Source organism: Sturnira hondurensis, unplaced genomic scaffold (assembly GCF_014824575.4).
Source record: "Sturnira hondurensis isolate 20B ecotype Veracruz unplaced genomic scaffold, ASM1482457v3 Scaffold0008364, whole genome shotgun sequence".
Classification (NCBI taxonomy): Eukaryota; Metazoa; Chordata; class Mammalia; order Chiroptera; family Phyllostomidae; genus Sturnira; species Sturnira hondurensis.
This window is the reverse complement of record NW_028080995.1, coordinates 61,616-89,311: the sequence shown is the minus strand read 5'-3', so window position 1 is coordinate 89,311 and position 27,696 is coordinate 61,616. Positions and strand designations below refer to the sequence as shown.

General features: G+C 40.6%; 2 protein-coding genes across 2 annotated transcripts; both read left to right on the top strand.

Moving 5' to 3' along the window:
• Window positions 1–2,708: 2,708 nt before the first annotated feature.
• LOC118992749 (olfactory receptor 8B12-like) lies at window positions 2,709–3,682 on the top strand. Its single transcript, XM_037054711.1, has one exon. It carries the CDS (start codon window positions 2,718–2,720, stop codon window positions 3,651–3,653), a length of 936 nt encoding a protein of 311 aa, XP_036910606.1. The 5' UTR covers window positions 2,709–2,717; the 3' UTR covers window positions 3,654–3,682.
• Window positions 3,683–17,073: 13,391 nt separating this feature from the next.
• On the top strand, window positions 17,074–19,034 carry LOC118992748 (olfactory receptor 145-like). Its single transcript, XM_037054710.1, has one exon. It carries the CDS (start codon window positions 17,526–17,528, stop codon window positions 18,498–18,500), a length of 975 nt encoding a protein of 324 aa, XP_036910605.1. The 5' UTR covers window positions 17,074–17,525; the 3' UTR covers window positions 18,501–19,034.
• Window positions 19,035–27,696: the final 8,662 nt, after the last annotated feature.

The following is a 27,696-nucleotide window of genomic DNA, read 5'->3' as shown; positions in this document are numbered from 1 at the left end:
GGGAGGGGGGTGGGGAGCACTGGGTGTGCAGGGCTGGGAATACAAGAAAGAAAACTGTACTTGAACAAAAGTTAAATAAAAAAAAGAAATCAATGGCATTTTTGTACACCAACAACGAAATATGAGAAAGAGAAAATGGGGAATCCCATTTACTAAAGCAAGAAATAAAGTACTCAGGGATAAATTTAACCAAGGACATAAAACACCTGAAACAAAATAACTTAGTCAAGAATATTGATTTCTGTTTCTCTCTGCTTGTAAAGGAGCATGTCAACTGTCAAAACAGCTTTATAGAAGCCTTGGTTTGCTTGAAATGAAACATTGAAGCATTGGAATTGAAGCTCCCATGGATACCATCTCTGAAGAAGCAAGGATCTCAGAAGAAATTTTCCTGGTATTGCATCATACAAGAGCCCTCTGATATTCTGAAAGGAAACTGAACATTTTAATGAGTCCACAAAGTCTTTGACCTTGGGTCCTAAGGAGAACATACTTGTGCTACTTACTTTAGTTTCCTGTAATAGATTGTCTTTCTCTATTTCTTCCACATGTGCAGCGGGATCAAGAACAGGGATTGGGATTCATTAGTGTCACCTGGGCAGTGGACAATTCTCTATGCAAACAGGTACACGAGGCACCATCTCTGCTTAGCTTTAGTGTGGAGAGGGCAAGTCCTCACTGCTGTATGTGTACACACTCAGACACACACACACACACACACACACACACACAGGCCTAATGCAGTGGTTTCATTCGGACTTGCCTGAAAAATACTGGGTTCTGCCTTTCTGTTCCACTCTCATAATTTCTCCCAAAGAACGTCAGACATTAACTCTGATCAAAAACATACATAATTCGTCAGCTAAGCAAGTCTTGAACTTCCCCAAATAGAGATTCATTTTTTGAATAGAAAATATGCCGTCCTTACTATGTAAACAAGCCTGGCAAAGGGCGTTGAATACAAATTGCCACATAAAATTTTATTAATCTTTATATCAGTCTCAGCCAAAAATCTACACTGTGTGACTTGTGGTCATCTAAAACCTCAGCAAGGTCTCTTACCCTACCCTGTTATTTGGTAAAAATTTCCTTGCCCACAGTGATAATTTTGGCTGGAGTACTATATAAAAGTGTGGGGACAAACCCCTGATGCCTGGGGAAGGTGCTGCATTAAGCCATGACACCCAGCCATTCATTACAGTAACTCGTGTTATTATTAAGCAAAGGCTTTCCAGGTCTCTCTCAAGTCATTGCTCAAGTGTCAGATTCCCTATTTGAACTGGAATCTCTAGCACTTGCCCTTTCAGCCACTCTCCACTGTGTGGTGCCCCACTCCCTAGCTTTCCTTTTCTTCAGTGCACTTTCATGTTTCTTTCATGTATTATGAGTGGAGACAAATAGGTCTACCCTACCAAGTCATTCCGAGGAATAAACACGGTACAATTATGTATGGTTTTTCTGGATCTTTCAGATGAGGGCGCTGGGTCAGATACAGAGGTCAGTATACAGTAAGCACGCAATACAGAAAATCTTTTCCCAGGTCCTTTGTTCTTAATCATGCTTTTACACATGTACCTGAATGAAAACAAAGGCCATTAAAAGCCCCATCAGGCACCGTCAGGTGCATAAACAACATTTCCTCTTCCTTAGGGAACAAGGATCCCGAGGGAGTCCCTGTAACTAGGTTACCATGGTCCCTAATCCAGAGTAACACTCTTCACTCTCTGGGTATTCACGGATGTTATAAAAGTTCTGTTCCATCCCTGGAAGGTGGACTGGAGGCTCAGGACAAAGTAGGTCAGAGTCCATGTTATTTAGCTCAACAGGAGAACCAAGACAAACTAAAGTCTATGAATTTTAAAGAGAGAGGCAGAAGCAGAGCAGTCTGAGCTCTGAGTTGTCCCCTTCTTGTCACCAGGGCCATCTGAGTCTCTATGAGAGAAATGGGTGGGAGCCAGCAGAGGCCAGCACTGTGACTACAGGCAGATGGAGGGTGAGTGCCTGCCTGACCTGGTCTGTGCCATAGCAGAGTGATTAGGGTACAAAGACCGAACCCCGGAGCCAGACATCCTGAGTTCCCATTCTGCTGCCACTTAGAAGGACAGGGACTTGTGCCCAGTGTCCTCACTTGTTCAACGAGTTTAATTAAAACGCCCCAGAGCACTTAGAACCGTGCCATTAGCCTAGTTAGTGCTCGGCAAGTGTTTCTTTTTTCTTAGGTTTAGTTAATACTTTACCTTATTACTCAAGTATTATTTTCACATAGTATATCCACAGCCATTCCATCTAAAGACTCAGGGCAACAGAGCCTTATCTTCCTGTTCTGGCCAGCACTGAGCAAAGGTGGAAGGTCTAGGGAAACTGGCTTCTGCTTCCCAACAGCCCTGGAGAGGTGGGCCCAGATCACACAAAATTTGATCCAGGGCTGTAGAGGGAAGGCAGTACCAGAAGAGTGTCACCACTGCAAAGTTGAATGGTCATCCCAGCTGAGCTTTGTGGACTTTCTCCTCAGTTGGATGAGCCCTTACTCTGGAGCCAAATTTCAACCACCAACAGATACTAGGATGGTTGAAGCCACATGGGGACCATAAATACAAAGATGCAGGAACAAGCAGATGCCACATCAACTCTAAGTTCCACTCTCAGGAGTGAGTTGTTTTTCTCTCTCTATGAGAGCAACTCTTTTCTTTTTCCCTCCCAGACTATCCCAGAGGAGGATGGCTGCACATAACACCTCCTCTGTGACAGAGTTTATCCTTGCAGGCTTAACAGACCAGCCAGGACTACAGCTTCCTCTCTTCTTCCTGTTTCTAGCCTTCTATGTGGTCACCATGGTAGGGAACCTGGGCTTGATAATACTGATTGGGCTGAACTCTCACCTGCACACCCCCATGTACTTTTTCCTCTTCAACTTGTCCTTAATTGACTTCAGTTACTCCTCTACCATCATCCCCAAAATGCTGATGAGTTTTGTCTTAAAGAAGAACATCATCTCCTACACAGGGTGTATGACTCAGCTCTTTTTCTTCTGTTTCTTTGTCATTTCTGAATGCCTCATCCTGTCAGCAATGGCATATGACCGTTATGTGGCCATCTGTAAACCACTGTTGTACACGGTCACCATGTCTCCTCAGGTGTGTTTATTTCTTTTGCTGGGTGTCTACGGAATTGGTGTTTTGGGGTCCTTAGGTTATTTAGTGAACATGCTGTTTCTGACCTTTTGTACAGAAAATCTCGTCAATCATTATATGTGTGATATCCTTCCCCTCCTTGAGCTCTCCTGCAATAACTCTTACACAAATACCCTGGTGCTCTTTATTCTTGCGTCCTTTGGCATTGTGGTGCCCTTTGTGATTGTTTTCCTCTCTTATGGCTTCATTCTTTCCAGCATTTTCCACATTAGTTCTACTGAGGGCAGATCCAAAGCCTTTAGTACCTGCAGTTCTCACATAATGGCAGTTTCTCTTTTCTTTGGTTCAGGAGCTTTTATGTATCTCAAACCACCTTCTATTTTACCCCTTGACCAGGGGAAAGTGTCTTCTCTCTTCTATACCATTGTGGTGCCCATGTTGAACCCACTAATCTACAGCCTGAGGAACAAGGATGTCAAATTAGCCATGAAGAAATGCTTCAGCAGAAACATCTTCTATTGAAAATGGCTGAGAAAAGAGATCCAAAGCTTTGTTTACCAGCGTGGTTTTCTTAGTTTTTCAATGAGGGAAACAAATATCCAATCTTGCTCTTCTGTAGAAGACATTTTAAATTTGTTCTCAAGTACACTATTTCCCTTCGTTCCTTGCTACTTTCTAAGTATTCCAATTATTTTTTTGAAAATTGTTTCCGCAGTTATGTAGGGTTACTGTTGAATTGGTGTAAGAAACCATTTAGATCCGGCTCTTGTGTGACACGTTGCATACTGTAGACACATATTTTGCAGGTTGCTCCTAGACATGCACACAGCTAGTGCCAGACCTGGGTCTGGAATCTAGGCCCTGGGCTTGTATCCACAGAGCTCTGCTTTCCTTCGGTCATATTTCCTTGGTCCATCATTTTCATATTAAGTTTCATTTCAGGTGAGTTTTTTTCTAATTTTGCATTTAAAGAGGTCTAATTCTATTTATAGGAATGTCATGAATCTTTCCTAGGGTTAATTTTGGAACATCAATTTTGCAGGAATATTGAAGGCGACAAAATGTAGAGATTTGGTCTTGGCACAATGACTTTTTACATGTTTTAAAGTGTTTCAGGGGGAAAGTTTTATCTAGAGTCAAGCATGGTGCCCATTAAGATGGTGTAGAGAGCTCTAAGAACAGAGGATCACTTATTAGAGCTTTAACAGACAGATGTGCAGATTTAAGAGAGTTATTTCCTGACTAATAAAATAGAATCTGAAGCTTCAGTTCAAGGGTTTGAATGTTGTAACTGAGTAATAGTTTGGGGTGCAGGCGAGCCATGAGAGCACTAGAAGCAACAATTTATTAGGGAGGCATTTGCCCTTGTATTTTAAGGCATTGTGTAGAGTTGTGATCTTTGAACAGTAACAACTGAGGAAAGCAGTCGTTGTCTCAGAACAGGTTGTGTATTCACAGTACTGGGAAAACGGAGGTACATCTTAATCCAGGGTCCCACACCAAAACACACCCCTTTTTAATTACAAAATCTTTTATCAAAAAATAATAAGCATATAATTCTGTAACATAACAATATCACACTCAAACATACCATATGACATTTAGGGTGAAATTTTTAAATGAAAACTATAAATTATCACACCCATATTACCACCCTACCGACAATACTGATGCATGGGTTAATTCTGCCAGACCTGCATAAAGTAAGAGAACAATTTTGGCCTGAACACACTTTTCTATTGGTAGAAGAAATGGTATGGGAACTGTTTGCAAGATCTTTTGACTTGTGAACTTTTACTAGGAAAGTTTTTTTCTATTAGGAGAAAGGGAAATGTTGAACAAATGGGTCGTCTTACCCTTGAGAATGACTCTGGCGATGAGGACATGTAACAAAAGGGGTGAAAGTGCAGGGGATGGTTGTGATTTGTGTAGTGCAGTGGAGGGGATGGCCACTGAATCCAGGACACTGATGGGTTGGGAATGCAGGGAGAATGATGGAGGATCAGTAGAAGGTTTGTAGATGGAAAAACAATACCACCCCCTTTTAAGTTGAAGTATGATTTCTATACAGAAAAATCTTGAGTGCTCAATGCATTTTTTTCCACATCTGTAAGGCTATGTAACCAGCACCTATCCTAAGATACAGATCTTTGTTTCAGAATATCCCTGTCTGCCTCTGCCCAGTAAATATTACTCTTCAATCTCTTCCTGGAAATAGCTGCTATTCTCACTGTTTTTGTTACAGACCTAATTCACTTGTCCTCGAGCTTCCTATAAATGTAAAATACTGCATTTGTTTTTTTCATGTCTGGGTTATTTCTCATAATATAGAGGTATTGTGCATCTTACCCATAATGTATGAACAAGTACTTTGCTCTTTATTATTGCTGTGTAGTGTTCAAGTGTATAAATACAGAGCAATTTATTTATCAACTATTCTCTTCATGAACATTTCACTTATTTTGAGTTTCTGCATATTATTAATAAAGCGGCTATGAATATTCTTAACTTGTAGTTTCTTTGAAATACACTCTTTTCTCTTGGGCCTATCCATAGAGGTGGATTCACTGGGTCACAGAATATGCATCCTTCCAGGACATAGGTCTGAGCTAGACATGTACACTGGGCAACTACCAGTTGTGCTGACCACTGGCAGTGCAATGGAATATAAATCCTAAAGAGAAATGAGGCTGTATAACCATGGGTCCCTGACCTGTTTTGGCCAATATCATAGGGTAAAAATAGTTGAATTATAATAATTCCATAAAAATAGGACCTGGTTTCAGAGGAGCCTGGGGGACTTCAACAGTTCATGCTGGTCACATGGGTGGACTATGCCTATAGTACCAGAGTAGTACTAGAATAGCAGACTTAGGACTTTTTTGTACCAACATACTTCCTGTGGATGCTGGTGGTGCTCTATGGCCTGGAGACCGAGTGGATCTTGGGCTACCCAGTAGTGGGTGTACTCGGAAGCCAGGGCCAGAAATATCTGGATCCCTCTCATTATGTACCATCCCAGCTATTGTTTTATTCTTTACTCATGATAAACTGCTCTGTGAATGTAAAACGTTTGAGTCTCATGAGTTCTTTCAGCAATGGAATGTCCTGGCTGGGTGCCTCAGTTGGTGGGAGCCCTGTCCTGGACAGGTTGCATCCCCAGTCAGGCCCTATGCAGGAGGCAAACAATGGATGTTTCTCTTGCTCTCTTCACTATCTAAAAGCAACTTTTACAAAACAACATATCCTTGGGTGAAAATTTTAAATAACAGATGCTATGTAAACCATAGAAATGAATGGACATGGGATGAGGAGATAAGAAATATGAGGTTGGAAATTTGAGGCACTTCAACACTGAATGATGGACAGGGAGGAGGATAGCTTTGGTAGTGGATCTAACACTGAAGGGCAGGTATGGTGAGGTTAGACGTCCTCTTAGTCAGTAATTTCATGCTACTTGGACAACATGATTTTAATACGCCACATTTTGCAAGAGAATACAAGGTCAAAAATTTTGTTGAGTAGATGACGGCAAAATGACAAGATCACTGTTTGATGAGTTTCATAGTGTGTAAATAAATAGTGTTTTAGGTTTCCCAAAACAAACGGGGAGTCAAGAAACATCCCCCAGAAATTTAACTATGCTAAGAATATATACCTTTATATTTCTTTATGTCACAATTTTTTTTGAATTGTGATGATAATCTGAAGTCACCCATACACAAACACTTTATACAAAAAAGGCCTACAGGTCCATACCCTCTGGTCTTATACAAAGACCCACTAGGGGAAGGAAATGTGAACACCCGGTTGAGCTATTAACATGGGGAAGAGGATAAGCTTGTGTTTCAATTCCCTCAGGTCCACCACTGTGGCTCCTGGCAAAAACAGTGAAACTGTACTATACCAGCCCACCACAGCAACAGATGTGGCAGCTCATCAGGATTAGACATCTCGAAGAGAAAGCAGACTGACTGAAGGAGCAGATGAAGCAAATGTACCCAAGGACCATGGCAGAAGCATCCCAACACTAGAAAACAGAGACTCATAGGAGCAACTCCCCAGATCAACCTCACGGAGGAATTTGGGGTGACCAAAAAACCCTTAAGACAAGAGCTCAGCAGATTATCCAACAAGTGTGAGTCAGGGATGCTCCAAAGAACAGGTTCCTAGCTTATTTTTCAGTTGCTTTTTCAAACTTCACCAAGGTAGCCCTAATCTTGGGCCTGCTCACCTGTCTTGGAGAGCTAGGTTTAGCCTCTTAAACTGAACATATATCTTGGAGCTAGATTATAGACCCACCTATGTTTAACCTTCATACTTGGTGGAACCCTGGGCCTCCCTTTATCTAGTAATGATACTCAATGCACCAGAGGCACCTAGCTCCTTCTGGATGGACCCCTAGAGGAAAAGTATCATTGCCTGTTCACTCTGGAAGGCACTGTATATGTCTCTAACCATTTGCCTGCTTGCTTTTCTTTGTTAACCAATACCCTCTGCATGCCTATTATGTCTAAGTGGTATGCTCATGCAATAACTAATTATACCACTCAGCAGTCTCTCCCTGCAGTAAATCTTTCCTTAGCTGGACCAATAGGATTTATAGGAGAAAGGCAAGGAGATAGTACCAAACCTCTGAATCCTCCTTTATGTCAAATAATGGTGGATCAACCAAGCCAGTCACTTGGAAACTACGCTGTGAACAAACACCATCATTAATCAATATCATTAGCAGCCCTCTAGTAGTAGAAAACTGAGGTGCAAAATGGAAGATTTATGCCATAGTAGGCTCGGCAATTATAAACCCTATTCCCCTCACAGTGTATAATAAACTTAGTTGGCATAGAGGACAGGCAGGAGCCCCTATTCTCAGAATAAATGATCCTACTCATAATAGCCCAAGCCATACTTCTACTTGGAAGATGGGACTCCCTTTTGTTGAACATCAGACAGGACAATTTCAACTCATCTGAAAGAAAGACAATGCCTTTGGTTACTTTAACATTTGGAATATTACATGCACCTAGGTTACTTGTGTACTTCTCATGCTTATCTATTTGCAGCCAACCCTGGTGCATCTCAACTTGTGTAAAATGAGACCTCTACTGAGAGGAAAATGGCAGCGGAGTAGGACGGAGCAACTCCAGTTCTCCTACACCTGGGAGAAAATCCTGGCAGATTTACAGAAGAACAGCGCAATCAATTCCCCAACCAACAATTCTACAGCATTTATGAAAATAAGAAACCAGAGATAGTGACAAACCAGACAGCTAGAGGTCATTGGGGTCTCAGGGTCACGAGTAAGGATGGAGGCGGCCAGACCGGCGGCAGCTATTAGCCGGCAGGTAAAGACCTCCGAGCCGCGGCTGCCGCAGTGGTTGGAGCCCAAAGGCTTCCTTTCGTCTGTGCCCAGCGACAGGGGCGTCTGCCATGCAGAACTCATCGGGAGCCCAGCAACCCTGAGAAAAGTCAAGGGCAGCGGCAGCGGTGACAGCGGCAGGAGGGCAGCCATTGGCCCGCGCATAAAGACCTTGGAGCCTTGGCTGCCTCAGCGGTCGGGGTCCAGAGGGTTTCACCTGCGCCCAGCGACAGGGTCCTCTGACACAGAGGACTCAGCGGGACCCCGGCACCTGTGAGTAAAGACAAAAGCGGCAGTGGCAGGGCCGGCTGCCCTCGGGAGCCAGGCACCCCAGAGTAAAATCAAAAGCAGCAGCGGCGGGACCAGCAGCCATTGGCCGGTGCGTAAAGACCTCGGATCTGCTGCTGCTGCAGCTTCCAGGGCCCAGAGGCTTCTGTCTATGGCCAGAGTTGGGGCGTCTGCCACAGAGCACTCAGCGGAAGCCCAGCAACTGTGAGTAAAGACAAAAGCGGCAGTGGCAGGACTGGCTGCCCTCGGCCAGCCCAAAACGCCTCGGAGCCACCGCTGCCACTGTGTTAGGGGTGTAGAGGCTTTCGTCTGTAGCCAGTGCCACGGAGGACTCATAGGGAGCCCAGCACCCAGTGGAGCATTGGGCCGGCTGTGGGGTCCCTGGAAGAGCTCGCTCCCTCCCTCACCATCTAGGTGGGGCTGGGTGGCAGAGACCTGTCTGCCTAGGTGTGCAGGGAGGGTGGCAAGGAGAGGGGGCCGCATTCAGTTGTGATCTCTGTGGCCTCCAGCCCACCAGCCTGCCAGCCCAGGAAATTAGAGAGGAGCATTGTCCTAACCAGTCAGGTTGGGGATTGGGCTGGGCTAAGGCACACTTTCTGGAGAAGTTTTTACTGGAAAGTGGACTGAGGTGTTCTCCTGTGAAGGCAGCTTGACTTGCTTCTCACCCAGCCACAGGACTGGGAAGGACCAGTGCCAGATCCTGTGGGACCAAGGCAGCCTGTCAGGTGGGCAGGCGCCCGAACCCCAGTCTGGTAGCCTGGCTGGTGGGCGGGTGTGCACCTGGGTCTACAACCCAGCCCACAGAGGGGTCCCGCCGAAACCAGAAAATCCGGATTGGACAGTTTGAAACCAACAAGGAAGGAGTTTCGTGGTTTTTTTTTTACTTTTATTTATAAACTTTTTTCAGAATCGTATATATTTTTTAATTTTATTGTTGCTGTATCTTTCAGTACTCTGTTCCTCTCCTTTCTTTTTTCTTCTTTTAGTCCTTCTTCATTTCACACCAAACTTATTGCTTTTTCCTCACTTCTCTTGCCCTTTTTTTGTGTGTTTGTTTGTTGGTTTGTTGCTTTCTATACCACTGTAAATACTTCACAACACATCTCTCGGGTATTAGCCCACTTTACAGGTTCCTGAATTCTATTACTGTAGTGATTAACTCTACTTGCTCACACGCTACGTCTATTTACTATTCTTTACTCTCACCTTACCTCAAAATCTGACCACCCGCAACCTCACTGCTTTCTAGATACAACTCACAAGCCTTCCCTCCCCAACAAGAGACTTATCTTTGGTCTATCCTTTCCTAGAGGTGGCAAATTGGGTTGAAGATTACAGTTAACACTATATAGAGCCTAAAGATCTTCTATCTCTTCTCTACCAGCTGTGACTGTAAATATCATAAAGTACTCTCCTGCTGTCATAAACTATTTTGCCTACCCCTCCAGCTGATCACACACACACACAAAGAAAGGAGTAGGTGGAAGCAGAGAACATCAAGATACCTGCAGGAGACTGCACCACTGAATTTCACAGGAATTCTACCACAGAAGTTCACACCATAAACCTAGGGAGTCAGAAAAGATCAATTTAAGAAGCTGAAGCTAACAAGAAGAGTCTCATAAGCAATGGGAAGACAAAGAAACAATGCCCAAATGAAAGAAAAGGTGGAAGTCTCAGAAATAATGTCAGATGAAAGAGAGGCAAGTCAGCTCTCAGATATTGAATTCAAAGCACTAGTTACCAGGAAATTCAAAGAGCTCACAATGAGCTACCAGAAACTAGAGGGGAGCTACAATGAGCTCTCCGAAAACTATATCAACATGAAAAAGGAAATAGAAACTATCAGCAAAGGACAAGAGGAAATGAAGAATACAATTTCTGAACTGAAGAACACAGTAGAAGGAATGAAAAGCAGGATCGATGAGGCAGAAGATTGGATCAGTAAGTTGGAGGACACAGTAGAAAGAATCTCCCAGAAAGACCAAGAAAGGGAAAAGAGGCTCAAAAAGAATGAAGATGGACAAAGAGAAATGCAAGATAATATGAAACGTAATAATATCCGAATAATAGGAATGAGACCTCTACTGTATATACTTTTCCCACTGCTCCTGGCACTATATATAATAGCTGTTTAACCCGTTCGAATGTCACTCAATTGAATCTCACCACCATATTTGTCATTTGCCAACAGGCCCAGGCCCGGGTTCCTGTTAACCTTACCCCAGAGTGGGCTGATCCAAGACGATTGAGTGCTCTCAGTAAGCCCCTCATCTATGTCAGAATCCGCCAATTCATAGGCATGCTTATTGACTCCATAGTTTCTTCTATTTTAATAATAGGGGCCATGACTACTGCGTCTGTAGCCTTTACTGAATCCATTCAAACTGCGCATGTGGTTGATGTTCTTCTCACAAATACTATTCAGCAAATGATTCAAAAAAGCCAACAGTATCAAGCTAAAAAGAGAAGCAACAGCTTGGGAAAACATATTTGCCAATGATACCTCAGACAAAGGTTTATTCTCCAAAATGTACAAAGAACTCACTCGACTTCACTCAAAGAAGACGAGCAACCAAATTAAAAAATTGGCAGAGGACTTGAACAGGCACTTCTCCAAGAAAGGCATACAGAGGATGCAGAGACACATGAAAAGATGCTCAATACCGCTAGCTATCAGAGAGATGCAAATTAAAACCACAATGAGATACCACTTTACACCAGTCAGAAAGGGTACCATAAACAAAGAAACAAACAACAATATCTGGAGAGGTTGTGGGGAAAATGGGACCCTAGTTCACTGTTGGTGGGATTGCAGACTGGTACAACCACTAAGGAAAAGAGTATGGAATTTTCTAAGAAAACTAAAAATGAACGTGCCTTTTGACCCAGCAATTCCACTATTAGGAGTATATCCTAAGAACCCTGAAACACCAATCCAAAAGAACCTGTGCACCCCATATGTTCATAGCAGCACAATTTCTGATAGCCAAGAGGTGGAAGCAACCTAGATGCCCATCGGTAAATGACTGGATCATAAAGCTATGGCACATTTACACAATGGAATTCTATGCTGCAGAAAGGAAGATGGAACTCCTACCTTTTGCAATATCATGGATGGAACTGGAAAGCATTATTCTGAGCAAAATAAGCCAGGTGGTGAAAGACAAATACCGTATAATATCACCATCAACAGGAATCGAACAACAAATCAAACAAGCAAGCAAAATATGACCAATGACCCTCAAATACGGAACAGGGTGACAGGGTCCAGAGGAGAGAGAAGAGAGAATCATAGGGGAAAGTGGGAGGGACTCACATGAATAAGTATAAAGGACACATGGACAGTAATTAAGGTGGGTGGCGGAAATGGGAGGGAAGTGGGGAGCACTGGGGGGCAGGGCTGCAATATAAGACAGAAAACTGTACTTGTACAAGAGTTAAATTAAAAAAAACAGAGCCAAATTGATCAGGAAATTCTTACTCAGATCTCTGCCACAGAATCTGCCATTGTCTGCCTTGGAGAGGTAAAGGATGCTCTCACCTTAAGGCAACAACTTACTTGTAGTCCTGGTTTTTCTAAACTCTGTGTTACTTCATTAAGGTAGAATTCCAGTCAGCATTCCTGTTCAGATATTTGTCATCACTTTCGGGAAATGTTTTCTACCAACCTTAAAGGACAAATTCATCAACTTCAGCTTGAACTCCACCAGCACCTCAGGGACATCAAATGTCTAACTGAACAAAAGGTGTTTCATACTGTGAACAATAATCTATAATGGATAAACACTAAGAACTGGTGTGATGGAGTGAATTTCCAAGTTTGGTTTATGGCAGCCCTTGGGTACCTCCTTGTTTTAATCCTTATTTGTGCTTTATGAAGTATATGAAAGTGTTTTTCTCGTGATCACATTCAAAAACAGCAATTAGCAGGTTTCAAAGGCCCAATAGCTTCAGTTTATTTAACAAAAAAGGAGGAGGAGATGTTGGGAACCCCCTGCCTGGTTTCAGGAGTTGTAACCGCCCCCCATGGATAAGGCTGAGTGAGTGACCTTCAGACTGTGAGCCACTGAGTAGACAAAGCTTATCTCCCTGGCAGGAGCACTGCTTCTGCCTCATCCATCTCTGGCCCCCAATGCTTGGTTGGTAAGTCAATGATGGGTACAACCCGTCAGAGGGGGGACAACCTAAGCCAGACATAATCACTTGGGAGGCCCTCAATGAAGGACTTGGGGGGCTGCAGCAAAGAGGGAATGATGGACCCTCACCCCCAGCTATTCTGACATAGTCTGTGTCCCCATTTCTGTCTGGGAGAAGCACTTCCTGGCTCTCACCACTTTCACCTAAAAACCTATGACACGGAAGGAGGTGCAGCCCTCTGCCAGCTAGAGTGGGTTCCAGGGTCATCCACCATAAGAAAGAATTCCTAAAGTCCTGTGAAGCCTGCATTCCTAAAAGTGCTTTTCTTTGTATGATAAGGGTCTGAGCAGGAAATGAGTATGTCTCCCAAAATTTTTGCAACCCCCTTACTTGACCCACCCTGACTCAGATTAATACCCTCAGATTTCTTTGAAATGTTATCTGGTGTTTGATCCTTGCCACCTGACATTGATTGGTGAGCTTTGCCTGTATTCCTGTGTGTTAGGAACCTAATAAAAGCCATAGAGGAAGGGGCTCTTGGTCTTTCTCCTTCGAGAGATTGACCACCTCTGCTCTCCAAGCAGATCATGTCTTGGTAGTATTATTTTCATCTGTGGCGGAAAGGGGGACTTTTGCGCATCCTCTACCACAAAAAAATAGACGGGGGGAGGTTAACAATAGTATGGGAAATGGCGAAGCCAAAGAACTTAAATGTACAATGCTTGAATATAAACTAAGGTGGAGGAATGATGGTGAGAGGGGAATACAGGGTGTAGCAGTATAAAGGAGAGAAAAAATTGGAACAACTGTGATTGCATAATCAACAAAACATATATATTTTTAAAAGGATCAAAAGAAATATAGAGCTTCCCAGACGAAAAAATACTAAAAGATTTTATCACCACCAAACCACTATTACAAGAATAATTAAAGGGTCTTCTTTAAGAAGAAAGAAGGGAAAAATTAAAAATATGACGAATAAAATGGCAATAAATACATATCTATGAACAATTAATAAAATGATCTCTTAGTGAATTAGCTTTTGTGAACTAATTTTCAGGGAAAAGGCATGACTTCTGTTTTTTAATTTTTATTTTTCTCTAATTCTTGTTCAAGTACAGTTTGCTGTCTTATATTCCCAGCCCTGCCCCCCCAGTGCTCCCCACTTCCCTCCCATTTCTGACCCCCACCTTAGTTATTGTCCATGTATCCTTTATACTTGTTCATGTGAGTCCATCCCCTTTTCCCCTATGATTCTCTCCCCTCTCCCCTCTGACCACCCAGCAGACAACTAAAATTTCACAAATTACAAAATTATACCACTTCCTTTTTTAAAACATTTTCTCCTCCTATATTCCCTCCTCTAATAAATGACACATTTCCCACTTTATCAGTAAAAAGTCAAATTGATTCTAACTAAAGAAGTCATGCTGCTGGTATAACCACTATGGAAAACAGTATGGAATTTTCCAAGAAAACTAAAAATGTTCCGTTCAGCCTGTTCCGTATTTGAGTGTCATTGGTCATATTTTGCTTGCTTGTTTGTTTTGTTGTTTAGATTCCTGTTAACGGTAATATCATATGGTATTTGTCTTTCACCGCCTGGCTTATTTCGCTCAGCATAATGCTTTCCACTTCCATCCATGATGTTGCAAAGGGTAGGAGCTCCTTCTTCCTTTCTGCAGCATAGAATTCCATTGTGTAAATGTACCATAGCTTTATGATCCAGTCATTTACAGATGGGCATCTAGGTTGCTTCCAACTCTTGGCTATTGTAAATTGTGCTGCTATGAACATTGGGGTGCATAGGTTCTTTTGTATAGGTGTTTCAGCGTTCTTAGGATATACTACTAATAGCGGAATTGCTGGGTCAAAAGGCACATTCATTTCTAGTTTTCTTAGAATTTTCCATACTGTTTTCCATAGTGATTATACCAGCAGCATGACTTCTTTAGTTAGAATCAATTTGACTTTTTACTGATAAAGTGGGAAATGTGTCCTTTATTAGAGGAGGGAATATAGGAAGGGAAAATTTTTGAAAAAAGAAAGTGCTATAATTTTGTAATGTGTGGAATTTTAGTTGTCTGCTGGGTGGTCAGATGTGGATAGAAGTAGAGATTTGAAAGGAATCATTAGAGGGTAATTCAAGACATGGGAGTGAACAAGGTCCTTCAGAAGCTCACTGAAGTTGTTTTCACATGAAGGCCTCTCACCTGCCAACTCCTCAGTTCTCTGGCCAGGTGGGTGCTTTTTATTAAAGCTGAGAATACTGTGATCTGTAGGGATTCATTTGGTACCATACTTGTGCAACTCTGATTATCTACCATAAAGCTGAGACCTAATGCATATATGTGAGACATATATGCAAAGGTTTTATTGCATGTAATACTTCACATACCCAATGATGTGGCATGTGTAACATGTAGTTTAAATTAGAAATAAAGAAGGAAGCCATTTTCCAAAGATTCAGGTTTTGGAAAGGCAACAGTACCACACAGATGGAAAGACAAAGTAGCTTTTTTTGTTCTCTTCTTGTTTGCAACAAGTCATCAGGTAACATGGATTTACACGAGCCCTGCTTATGGTGAAGTAGGAAACGAGTTTGTCATGGAAACTCTCTGAAGCCAAAAATCCCCCTGGAGCTTTCAGAGAACCTACATCGTCTTCTTTGCACTTGGTTATCAAATACAGCTTATTTTAATTTCATTTTAATGAGTTATTTTTCTTCTTTTGTTTAGTGAAATGGACAACAGCCATGGGGATCCATTAGATTATTCTGGGCAGTGGACAATTCTCAGTGTAAACAGAGTAAATAAAAAGATGAGGACTGCTGAGCTTTAGCCAGGGAAAAACAAGTCCTCACTGCGGTATGTGTAACACTCAAACACACATACAGTCCTTTGTGAAGTGGTTGTAGTTGCACTTGTCTGGAGGAAGATGGTTTCTGCCTTTGTGTTTTGATTCCTAACTTCACTGAGAGGACCTGCCATTAACACAGGACCAAAACCTATCTAATCCACGAGCTACAAAAATCTTTCGTTCTTCATATATTCAAGACCCGGTAAGGAGAGTAGATTGCAACTTGCCATAGAAAATTTTATTTGTTCTTATATAAATGAAAATTTTTTGAGACAATTTGAAAAGGGTTCAGTTTACACTAGCCAAAACTTCTACCCAGACACACAAGGGTGCTGTAGATAACACACATTAAGGACCCGTGTTTGCTTAAGGAGATCAGCAAGGTTCTTGAATCTACAAGCTATGTGGGCTCCTCACTTTTAAAATGGAGATTAATAGGACTACCTATGAGGTTTTGGGAGAAATAAACACGGTAAAATTATTTATACATTACTTTGGATTCTTCAGTTGAGGGTGCTGACTCAGATATAGTGTCTGATACACAGTAAGAGTTCAATAAATGTACAAAATACAAGGCTTATTTTCCCCAAAGTACTTAGTTCTTAATTGTACTTAGAAAGATGCAACCTGAATGAAAGGAAATGCCATTAAAAGCCCCGTCAGGCACCTGAAGGGCATAAACAAACATTTCTTCTTCCTTAGGGAGCAAGGATCCTGAGAGAGCCCCTGTATCTAGGTCACTGTGGTCCCTAATAAAAAATAACACTGTATGGACCTTATAAAGGTGCTCTCCCATCCTTGGAAGCTGGACTGGAGGCTGGGGACAAAGGAGGTCAGAGACCATATTCTTCAGCTGAACAGGAGAACCAAGACAAACTAAAGGCTTTGAATTTTAAAGGAGAGAGGCAGGAGCAGAGCAGTCTGAGCTCTGAGGTATCCTCTTCTTGTCACCAGGGCCACCTGAATCTCCATGAGAGAAATGGGTGGGAGCCAGCAGAGTCCAGCACTGTGACTGCAGGCAGAAAAAGGGTGAGTGCCTGCCTGACCTGGTCTGTGCTCTAGCAGAGTGGATAGGGTGAGAAGTCCAAGCACCGGAGCCAGACAGCCTGAGTTCCCCTTCTGCTGCCAATTAGAAGGACTGGGGTTGTGCCCAGTGTCCTCACCTCCAGAGCACTTATAACAGTACCACTAGCATACTTAGGGGTCGGGAAATGTTCCTATTTTCTTAGGTTTAGTTACTAACTTTACCTTATTACTCCAGTATTATTTTCACATAATATTTCCACAGCCATTCCTGCTGCAGACTCAGGGCAAAACAGCCTCATCTTCCTGTACTGACCAGCACTGACCAAAGGTAGAAGGTCTAGGCCAACTGGATTCTGCTTCCCAACAGTTCTACAGAGAAGGACCCAAGTCACACAAAACTCGGTCCAGGCCTGCAGAGGACAGGCAGTACCAGAAGAGTGTCACCACTGCAAGGTTGCAGGCTCATCCCAGCTGAGCTTTGTGGACTTCTCCTCAGTTGGATGAGCCCTTACTCTGGAGGCAACTTTCACCCACCAACAGATACTAGGATGGTTGAAGCCACATGGGGACCATAAAAACACAGATGCAGGAACAAGGAGATGCCATCTCAACTCTAAGTTCCACACCTTCCTGTTAAAACACCACTCTCAGGAATGGGTTGTTTTTCTCTCTGTGTGTGAGCAACTGTTTTCTTTTTCCCTCCCAGACTGTCCCAGAGGAGGATGGCTGCACATAACACCTCCTCTGTGATAGAGTTTATCCTTGCAGGATTAACAGACCAGCCAGGACTCCAGCTCCCTCTCTTTTTCCTGTTTCTGGGATTCTATGTGGTCACCATGGTGGGGAACTTGGGCTTGATAATACTGATTGTGCTGAACTCTCACCTTCATATTCCCATGTATCTTTTCCTCTTCAACTTGTCCTTCATTGACTTCAGTTACTCCTCTACCATCGTCCCCAAAATGCTGATGAGTTTTGTCTTAAAGAAGAATGTCATCTCCTACACAGGGTGTATAACTCAGTTCTTTTTCTTCGGTTTCTTTGTCATTTCAGAATCCTTCATCCTGTCAGCAATGGCATATGACCGCTATGTGGCCATCTGTAAACCACTGTTGTACACGGTCACCATGTCTCCTCAGGTGTGTTTATTTCTTTTGCTGGGTGTCTATGGGATGGGAATTTTGGGGGCTATAGCGCATACAGTTAATACACTGTTTCTAACCTTTTGTGGAGAAAACCTTCTCAATCATTATATGTGTGACTTCCTCCCCCTCCTTGAGGTCTCCTGCAATAGCTCTTACATGAATATTGTGGTGGTCTTTATTCTTGTGGCCAGTGACATTGGGGTGCCCATTGTGACCATTTTTCTCTCTTATGGCTTCATTCTGTCCAGCATTTTTAACATTAGTTCTACTGAGGGCAGATCTAAAGCCTTTAGCACCTGCAGTTCTCACATAATTGCACTTTCTCTCTTCTTTGGCTCAGCAGCTTTTGCATACCTTAAACCACCTTCTATTATACCTCTTGACCAGGACAAAGTCTGCAGTCTGTTCTATACCACTGTGGTGCCCATGTTGAACCCACTAATCTATAGCCTGAGGAACAAGGATGTCAAATTAGCCATGAAGAAAACCTTGGGCAGAATAACTTTGTCTCCAATGGAGTTGCAAATTGAGAAAAGGGATGAGAATTTTTAAATTTGAGTGTTGTTATTATTTTATCGTCATCATCAATAAGGAATTCAGTCTTCATGCTTTTGTACTCTATATTTAAAGAAAATTTTAACTCTTTCCCAAATGAATTTATTGCCTCTCACCATCACCGCAAGTCTTCCTTCTTTATTTTATGAAAATAGCCTTTGAAATCATACAGTATGCAATATTGAATGGGGCTTCAGAATCATTTCTTCTAGTCCCAAAACATAAAAAAGTACCTCGTGGCAGAGCCAGGACTGAAATTCCAGCTTCAGTCTCAATTCAGTTTGTTTTCTATTATGCCATGTTTTTTGCCTCACCTTTTTCTTGGAAGATGCTATATCTCATGTTAGTTGACCTAGTACATCTAAAGTAAAAATGAATTGAGTAATTTCATGCTACTTGCACAACATAATTTTAATACATCACATTTTGCAAGAGTATAGGAGGTGAAAAAATGTGTTGAGTAGGTTCTGGCAAAATGACAAGATCAGTGTCTGATGAGTTTTGTAGTGTGCAAATGGGTAGTGTGTTAGGTTTCCCAGAAGGCAAGTGTGGTGACCACTGACTTGCTGAGTGGAATACCGGGCACATGAGTTAGGGAATTAGGACTTGCAGGGGAAAGAAATGGAATTTGAATGGTAGAGAGATGCGGAGTGGATGCATGTTATTATTTCAAGCCCGAGACGGAATTTGGAGTCTCATTTCAAGGGTTATCTTGGTTGTGGCCCAAGGTCACTGGGAGCTGCGCTATCTGACCTGGTAGTCACTAGTCATGTAAGATATTGAGCAACTGAGATGAGGACATCCAAATTGAGACATACTGTAGTGGGCAAAGTAAGTGTCATACATACACCAATCTGTAAAGAATATGAAAAACAATTTCACGGATACTTTTCTACTTGTTGAAATGATAACACTTTGAATATGTTGTGTTAAATAAAATATGTCATTAAAATGAATGTATCTGTTTATTTTTAAGGTATCTTCTAGAAAGTTTAGAATTTATAGGTGGCTTGCATTACATTTTCATTGGATAACACTGGTCTAGAGGATGTAACAGAGCACTAGCTGGCCTCGGGTGCATGTTCACCTGCCAGGCAGCACCAAGCTGCTGCTTATGAGGAGAGGAAATTGCTATGGAATTTTCAGGCATTGCAGATAGCCTTCATATTCTACTAACAGAGGCACATGGATAAGAAATGGTGATCTCAGGAGAAGTTCATAAAGCCACCATATTATGAAATGGGAAATAGAGCTTTATTTTTAAAATCCGAAGAACTATTTTTGTCTAAAGTCAATGTTATTGGTAAAACTTCTTGAGAAGCAATGACAAATGAAGTGCTGGGCAAAATAGTTTGATTTACAGGGATGTTCCTTAGGAATTCCATTCCATTAGGATGTAGAGGAAATTTGAATAACTGTTGAGTTCTGCCTTTTCATCTTGTTCAATGCTGCCCCCCAAAAAGTATAATCTTATAAAGGGAGGATTGAGATGAGACAATATACAGGGTTCAGCAGAAGTAGTGCCACTGAGTGTGGTTGGTAGGGGATGTGACTGTCTCACATGAGATGGACAGCAATGTGAACATTTTGTCATAGGGTGTGGTGGAGTATGATATTGTTGTATCACAAAATTTCATACTTAGTATATTAAAATTAAAATTTTTATGTAATAAAAGGTGTATTTTTTGTGCTGGACCCTCTGGGTGCCTGAACTTAGGGAACCTTGAATTTAGGAGTTGGGCTTGGTGTATTGAATATGCTGTTCAATGTAGGTCATGAAAGAATACAGAAAACTCCTTTTGAAAATTTTGTACCCTGACTTTTATATAGCAAAGTGCACAAATCTTAAGTGTATAGCTCATTGAACTTTGGCACATGAATATGTAACCACAACCTACATCAAGATATGCAACATTTCCACTTACTTTCGAAAGTTCCCTCTGGCATCTTTCCAGTAAATACAACCTTCCCTCCACCCCATCCCCCACAACTATCCACTCTTCTGACTTTTATCATAGTAGAGTGTTCTCTGTACTTGAACTTCATATAAACTGGTACTCGATTGTTTCTGGCTTCTATTCTTCATAATAAAGCCTGTCATGTACAGGTATATTGCAGTATGTATGGGTAGATTATGTTATAGGGCTTTGTAGTATTCCATCATGTGAATATACAATTATTTAGCCTGTTAATAAAGTTAGATAGTTTCAAGCTTTTGCCTATTACTCATAAACCCCTTAGAAACATTTTGTATGTGTATTTTGGTTGAATAAGCAAACATTTCTTTTGGATTATACTTACATGTGGATAAGCTAGATAATTGAGTAGGCTTATGAGCAGCTTTTATACACATCACTGTTTTCTAAAGTTTGATTCAATTTGCACTGCTATCAACAATGTTTGAGGATTCTATTGTTTTCTATACTTGTTAACCCTTGGTATTTCTATTTTGTTCCTATTTTATACCATGTACAAAAATGTATTTCTATTCTGGTATGGACAGTGGAATGCTTTTTTGTTCAAAATTTTTCCCTGATAAGTAATGATTTTGCGCACTTTTTAATATATTTACTGGCTGTTTGGATATCTCCTTTGCAGTAATTATTCAAGTCATTTCCTCATTTAAAAAGTAGGGTAGTTAGTTCCTTTTCTATTGTATTGGAGGAATTTTAAAATGCACATGTAAGTCCATATAAGTGTACATCGTTGTGTTTGTGCATGTATAGATAATATATATGTACCTATGGATAATACATTCATACATACATGGTCATTTCCCTCTCCCTATCTTCCCCAGAGTATGCCTTACTTAGCCTAAATGATATCTTCTGATAGCCAATATTTTTAATTTAAATGAAGTTTGATTTATCAACTTTGCCTTTCGTAGTCAGTGCTGTGTCTTAATTAAGAAATTCTTTACTGTTCTCGCTGAGGCAAGAAGAACAATGTGGAAATTTTATGAGATAAGTTTTGTATTGGATCAAAGTGGGGTTTTGGGGTATGTGTATGTTTGCTCATAAATGTCCAGTGATTGTTCTTTTACCTGTGTTAGAAATCAGTGGATTCTATTTGTGTGTGTTTGTTTTCATCTATTTGTCTATCTTGATGCCAGAACCATTCAGCTTTGATAATGTAGCTTTATAATAATTTTTTAAATCAGTTAGTACAAGTCCTGAATTTCATTCACTTCCTTCAAAATTTCTTGGCTCCTTTAAGACCTGTAATTTCCATATGAATTCTAGACTCAGCTTGTAAATTTGTACAACAAAACCTGCTGCGGTTTCCTTTGGGATTGTATTGACTATGGATCTTGTGTTGGGGGAGGAGGAATTGATATTTATTTTCTACCTCAGCAATATTGGGAGTGTGTACTTTGTTAAAGTCTCCTCAACATGGTATAGTTTCAGAATTTCTAAAATTTCCATCCTGATGGGTGAGAAGCAGTGTTTCCATATTGTTATAATTTGCATTTCTTTCATTTTAAGAAACACGGGAGGTCGTTTCATGTATTTAATGACTGTTGGTCTTATTACTTCTTTTGTAGACTGTCTCTTCATACTTTTTCCTCATGTTTCTGCTGGATTTTGACCTTCTCAGTTTTTAGGAGGACTATATATTAGGTACAACATCTTTCTGTTTGAACTATAAGTTGCATGTTTTCCTCTAATTTGTGATTTGGCTTTTAATGTTCTTATGATAAAATTTTTAAATTAAATGTATGAATCTTCTATTGTTAGTGGTGTTTTAATGATAATTAGAAATATTTTCTCTCCTTTAGGTTATAGAGAAAGTCACTCATTTTATCATAATGTGATTGTATGGTTTTATTTATTTATTTTTAATTTGAATATCTGGTCATTTTAGAAATTTTACCAGGTTATGGTGTGAAGAATGGATCCAACTATATATTTTTCCAGAAGACCATCATGTGGTTCTATTGCCATTTATAAAAGTCCATTTTTTCTCATGGGTTTGAACAGTTGCCTTCATTGTATACAAAGTTTCCTAGGCACCTGGGGTATTTCTTGTTTCCCATTGTGTTCTACTGGTCTGTTGGTCTATTCATAACCCAATACCACATGGCCAGGATTACAGAAACTTTATAAGATTTCATATCTTGAAGGTAACTTCCCACAGGTTGTTCTTTTTTATGGTTTTCCTGGCTATTCATGTTTAACCCCAACCTGTATAATTAATCTGTCGCATTCTAGAAGATAACTTAAAGGTGTATTTATTGATTGCATCTTACATTTATAAGTAAACTTAGGAAGAATTAACATCTTTGGATCTTGCAACTTTCAATATTATTTTTAAGATTTTATTTATTTATCTTTAGAGGGGAAGGGAAGGAGAGAGGGAGAGAAATATCAATGTATGGTTGCCTCTCGTGTGTAACCTGCCGGGAACCGGGAACTGACCTGCAACCCAGGCATGTGCCCTGACTGGGAATCCAACCACGATCGTGTGGTTCACAGGCCTGTGCTCAATCCACTGAGCTACACCAGCCAGGCCTTGACTTCCAATCTTGAACTGTGGCACAACTCCTCATTTTTTTTAGGTCAACTTCAGTATATTTAAGAGTTGATTTATAATTGTTTTCATTCATTTGAGCACAATGTTATTACATTCATGCATGAGATTTTATTTTACTTTTGCAACTGTAACAACAGTTTTCTCTTTCATTGTATTTTCATATTGGTATTTATTTGTATGTACCAATTATATGCTCATTTTATACTTGGGAAAGTAAATTTTATATGTAAAATATTTTCCATGTATTCTTGCATGTTTTCCAAATATGCAATAAAGTAGTTTATAATTAAAAATAAGTTTGCCTCTTTTCATCTACTTTGCATGCCTCTTATTCCATTTGCATCTATAACTGCATTTTCTAATACTTCATTTAATACATTGTTAAATAATACTAAAGACTGTAGTTATCTTGGTTTTACTAGTTCTAATTAGGAATGCCTCTAGAGTTTCCTAATTAAGTGGCTGACTTCTGGTCTGAGTCATACCTATATTTCATCATCTTAGAGAAGTGTCGATCATTCCCAGATTCAGAAGTAAGTATTCTGAAAGCATGAAAAGATGTTGAATTCGGTCAACTTCTTTTCATCTTCTCTGGAATTTGTTCCCTCAAATATTCCTCATTGTTCTTAGATCTTTAAATTATCCCTACAGACTCTTGTACATTTAAACATATGCAATTCTGCTTTTACCCTTAGGAATTCCCTTTGCTTTTTCCTTCCCGCTTTCTGTCCAAAATTAAGAGGAGTAACCAGTGCTTCTTTCTTCTTTGCATTCATGGTCTCGTGGCTATTTTTGTATGTCATTTATGCAATTTTTGCCCATGTCTCCCTTTCTACCCCACTGTTGTAACGTAGCACCCTTATTCAGATGCACTTATATTTCAACACCTGACCAATCAGTGCCAAGGAGACTTCACATCAGATTTTCAGGGCATCCCTGAACCTGAGTTCAGCTCCTATTTATGTGACTTTGTCTTTCTTTTTTAAAAGAATGTATCTTATTGACTATGCTATTGAAGTTTTCCCAATGTTCCCCCTTTATTTCCCCTCTGCCATGTACCCCGCAACCCTCCAGCCTCCCCTGCTTTGTACATGTCTATTGGTTGTACATACAAGTTCTTTGACTTCTCTATTTCCCATACCATTCTTAACCTCTCCCTGTCTATTTTATGCCTACTAATTATGCTTCTCATTCCCTTTACCCTTCCTTCCTCATTCTGCTTATCCTCCACTTCAGTTGAAAATCCTCCATGTGATGTCCATTTGTCTGATTTCCTTCCCATTGTAGTTCTTTGCTTAGTTTTGATTTTCAGTTTTTCAAAATGTTCATTTGTTGATAGTTGTGAGTTTCTTGTCATTTTATTGGCTGGTATGGCTTAGTGGATTGAGCACCAGACTATGAGCCAAAGGGTTGCTGGTTTGATTCCCAGTCAGGGCACACACCTGGGTTGTGAGACAGGTCCCCAGTGGGTGGCACTTGAGAGGCAACCACACCTTGATGTTTGTGTGACTTGAATACTGTCCTGAAATCTAGGCATCAGGCCAACAGGTGGAAGGAATCACTCTGTCTGACCCAAATTTGAAGGTGCTGTGCCTTCTCCAAATTTCAACGCATATGAAGCTTCAGTTATGCAAGATGAATAAATTCTAGAGATCTTCTATGTGATGCTGAGCCTGAAGTTAACAATACTGTACTGTACACTTACAAATAGTTAAGAGGGTAAATCTCATGTTAAGTGATTCTACCACTATAAAAAATCAAACCATAATAGCTAAGACACCCATACTAGAAACATAGCATTAAAAACCCCACCATATATGATGTCATTGTTCTGAGAAAATACATAGCATTATTTAAGCAATTGAATTTTAGGAAAAAATGCATCAATAGATTAACACCAGGTTTTAAAGGACATTTTTCACAGTTACTGGGCATGATTTGATTCCTGTATTCTTTTTAAAATGTAGTAATTCTGGAAGTATGGAATAATAAGTGAATAAAAGTGTGAATCTTTCATACAGTGACCTTCTGCCTGGCTACTGTGCAAAGCAGTATGGAGCTGTCTCAGAAAAGTCAAAGGTGGAACTGCCTCATAACCCAGCAATTCCACATCTGGCAATATATCCAAAGAAACCCAAAACACTAATGCAAAGACTTTCTGCTCCCCAGTGTTCATTGTAGCAGTATTTACAATTGCCAAAATATGGAGGCAGCCCAAGTGTCCATCAGTGGATGAGTGAATTATAAACCTGTGGTACATTAACACAATAAAAGACCACTAAGCTATAAAAAAGAAGGAAATCTTACCTTTTGGGAGAGCATGGATGGACCTGTAGACTATTAGGGTAAATGTGATCAGCCAGTCAGAGAAAGACAAATACCATGTGATTTCACTCACCTGTGGATTCTAATGAATGGAATAAACTAGCAAACAAAATAGAAGCCCAATCATGGATACAGAGAACAGACTCACAGAGGGGATCAGGGGAAAAGATCAAGGAATTAAGAAAAAAATTTAAAAACCTCATAGGCAGACAACAGTAGGGTTATCACTAGAGTGAAGAAGTGGGGGAGAAAGAGAGGAGATAAGTACCGATGGAAGGAGACTTGACTTGGGGTGGTGAACACACAATACAACATACAGATGATGTGTTATGGAAATGTACTCATGAAACCTACATAACTTTATTATCCAGAGTCACCCCCAAAAATTCAAATACAAATAAATTAAAAAAAAAGAAAATGAACTGTGAAAAGGTCTTCTTTTAAAGCAATAAAAAGATTAGAAATATGAATAATCAAATGGCAATAAATACATATTTATCCACACTTATTTTACATGCAGATGGATTAAATGCTGCCATGATAAGACATACAGTGGATTAAGAAAAACAAAATAAGACACTTTCAAGTGCGATCTTCAAATCAAAGACTCACACACACTGAATGTAAAGGAATGGAAAAATGTCATACATGAAAATGAAAGAAAGGAAAGACAAAAATAGCTGTGGTAGCAATACTTATTGCAGAAAAAATAGAGTTTAAAACACAGGCTATAACAAGAGACAAAGTAGGGCCCAGCAACTTCACCTCTGGGTATTTATCCAAAGAAACTTGTATGTTCATTGCAGCATTATTTGCAATAGCCAAGATATGGAATCAACGTGAGTGTCCATCAATAGATGAGTGGAGGAAGAAGGGGTACAGACATACAATGGAATATGACTCAGCCACCAAAAAGAATGAGATCTTGAACCACAACAACATGGATGGTCCTAGAGGGTGTTATCCTGACTGGAATGAATCAGACAGAGAAAGACAAATGCCAGATGATTTCACTTCTTTGTGGAATCTAAAAAACAAAATAAGGAACAAGCAGAAAAGAAAAGAAACCCATAAATGCAGAGAACATTTTGATGGCTGTGAGATTAGATGGCTTGTGGGGAAGAGTGAGAAAGGTGAAGGGATGTAGGGATTAGGAAGTAGAAATTCGTAGTTGCAGAATAGTCGTGGGGAGGTAAAGTACAGCCCAGGATATACAGTCAATAATTCTGTAGTAACTATGTATGGTGCCAGATGGGAACTAGATTTATTGAGGTGATCTATTTGTCAGTTGTATAAATGTCTAATCATGCACACCTGAAACTAAGATGATATTCTACATCAACTGTGATTGTAAAATAAAAGGAAATAAATTGTATATTTTTAAAAGAAAGTGAATAATAAAGAAATCTTCTATGTATTGGTCATTTCACTTAAAATGATAATGAACTCTCTATCAGATAGGAACAGCATCAGTAATTTTAAGTGCAAGACATTTTCTCCTGTTCCTTTGTTATTAGTGACCACTCTTTTAATACTTGTGGCCTGACATCACTATGGCATCTGTCTCTCGGGTCTGTTCTCTGCCAACTCTTGGTTTGTGTAGGGACAAATATCGGTGACGTGATGACCCACGTAGTGGGGAACATCAGTGTGTCTTTCTCTAACCACAACACCATCAAGAATGGCACGTGGTACAACACATCTGCTCTCATCAAACTCTCTTTATTCAGCACTATTCACAAGCGTTTGGATTTCGTAGCCATAAGCGTTACAAATGACCATCTTCGTCTGGTATGTACTCATTCTTATTTTCCTCCCTCCTAAGACAGATGCAGAAGCTGCTCTTTCTTCCCTTTGGGTCAGGAAAACGCTTTACTTCAGCTCACGTCCTGGGACGAGGAAAAACATTGGGGGTTCTCAGGTGAATCTGAATCACACAGACGATTTGCTAAAACATAGATTCCAGGCCCCGTTCATAGAGTTTCTGATCCACTAGGTCTCGGGAGGATTTGAGACTTTTCAGTCATAAGAAGTTCCCCAGTGATGCCTCTCCTGCTGCCTGGGTTGCAACCATGGAGAACCGGCATCTTTTACAGCAAAGCACCAGCCATGCTGAACTATCCTCTGAGCACCTCATTTCCTGAGGCCAAAACTCTGAGATTTTTCTGTTGACCCAGAGAAATGATGATATATCATTTTACTTTTCAGTTTTCTTTCCTGAGCATTCTGAATTTTAACCATTTTCTTTCTAAAAAGTGATGGGTGTCATTTTCTCCCCAAATATTTTTTCTCCCCCTTTCTTTTGCATGCTGCCTTCTCTACTCTTCATTTGGTT

Excerpts from the sequence above, each read along its gene's own strand:
- LOC118992749 (XM_037054711.1), top strand. The coding sequence starts at position 2,718 with ATGGCTGCACATAACACCTCCTCTGTGACAGAGTTTATCCTTGCAGGC.
- LOC118992748 (XM_037054710.1), top strand. The coding sequence starts at position 17,526 with ATGGCTGCACATAACACCTCCTCTGTGATAGAGTTTATCCTTGCAGGA.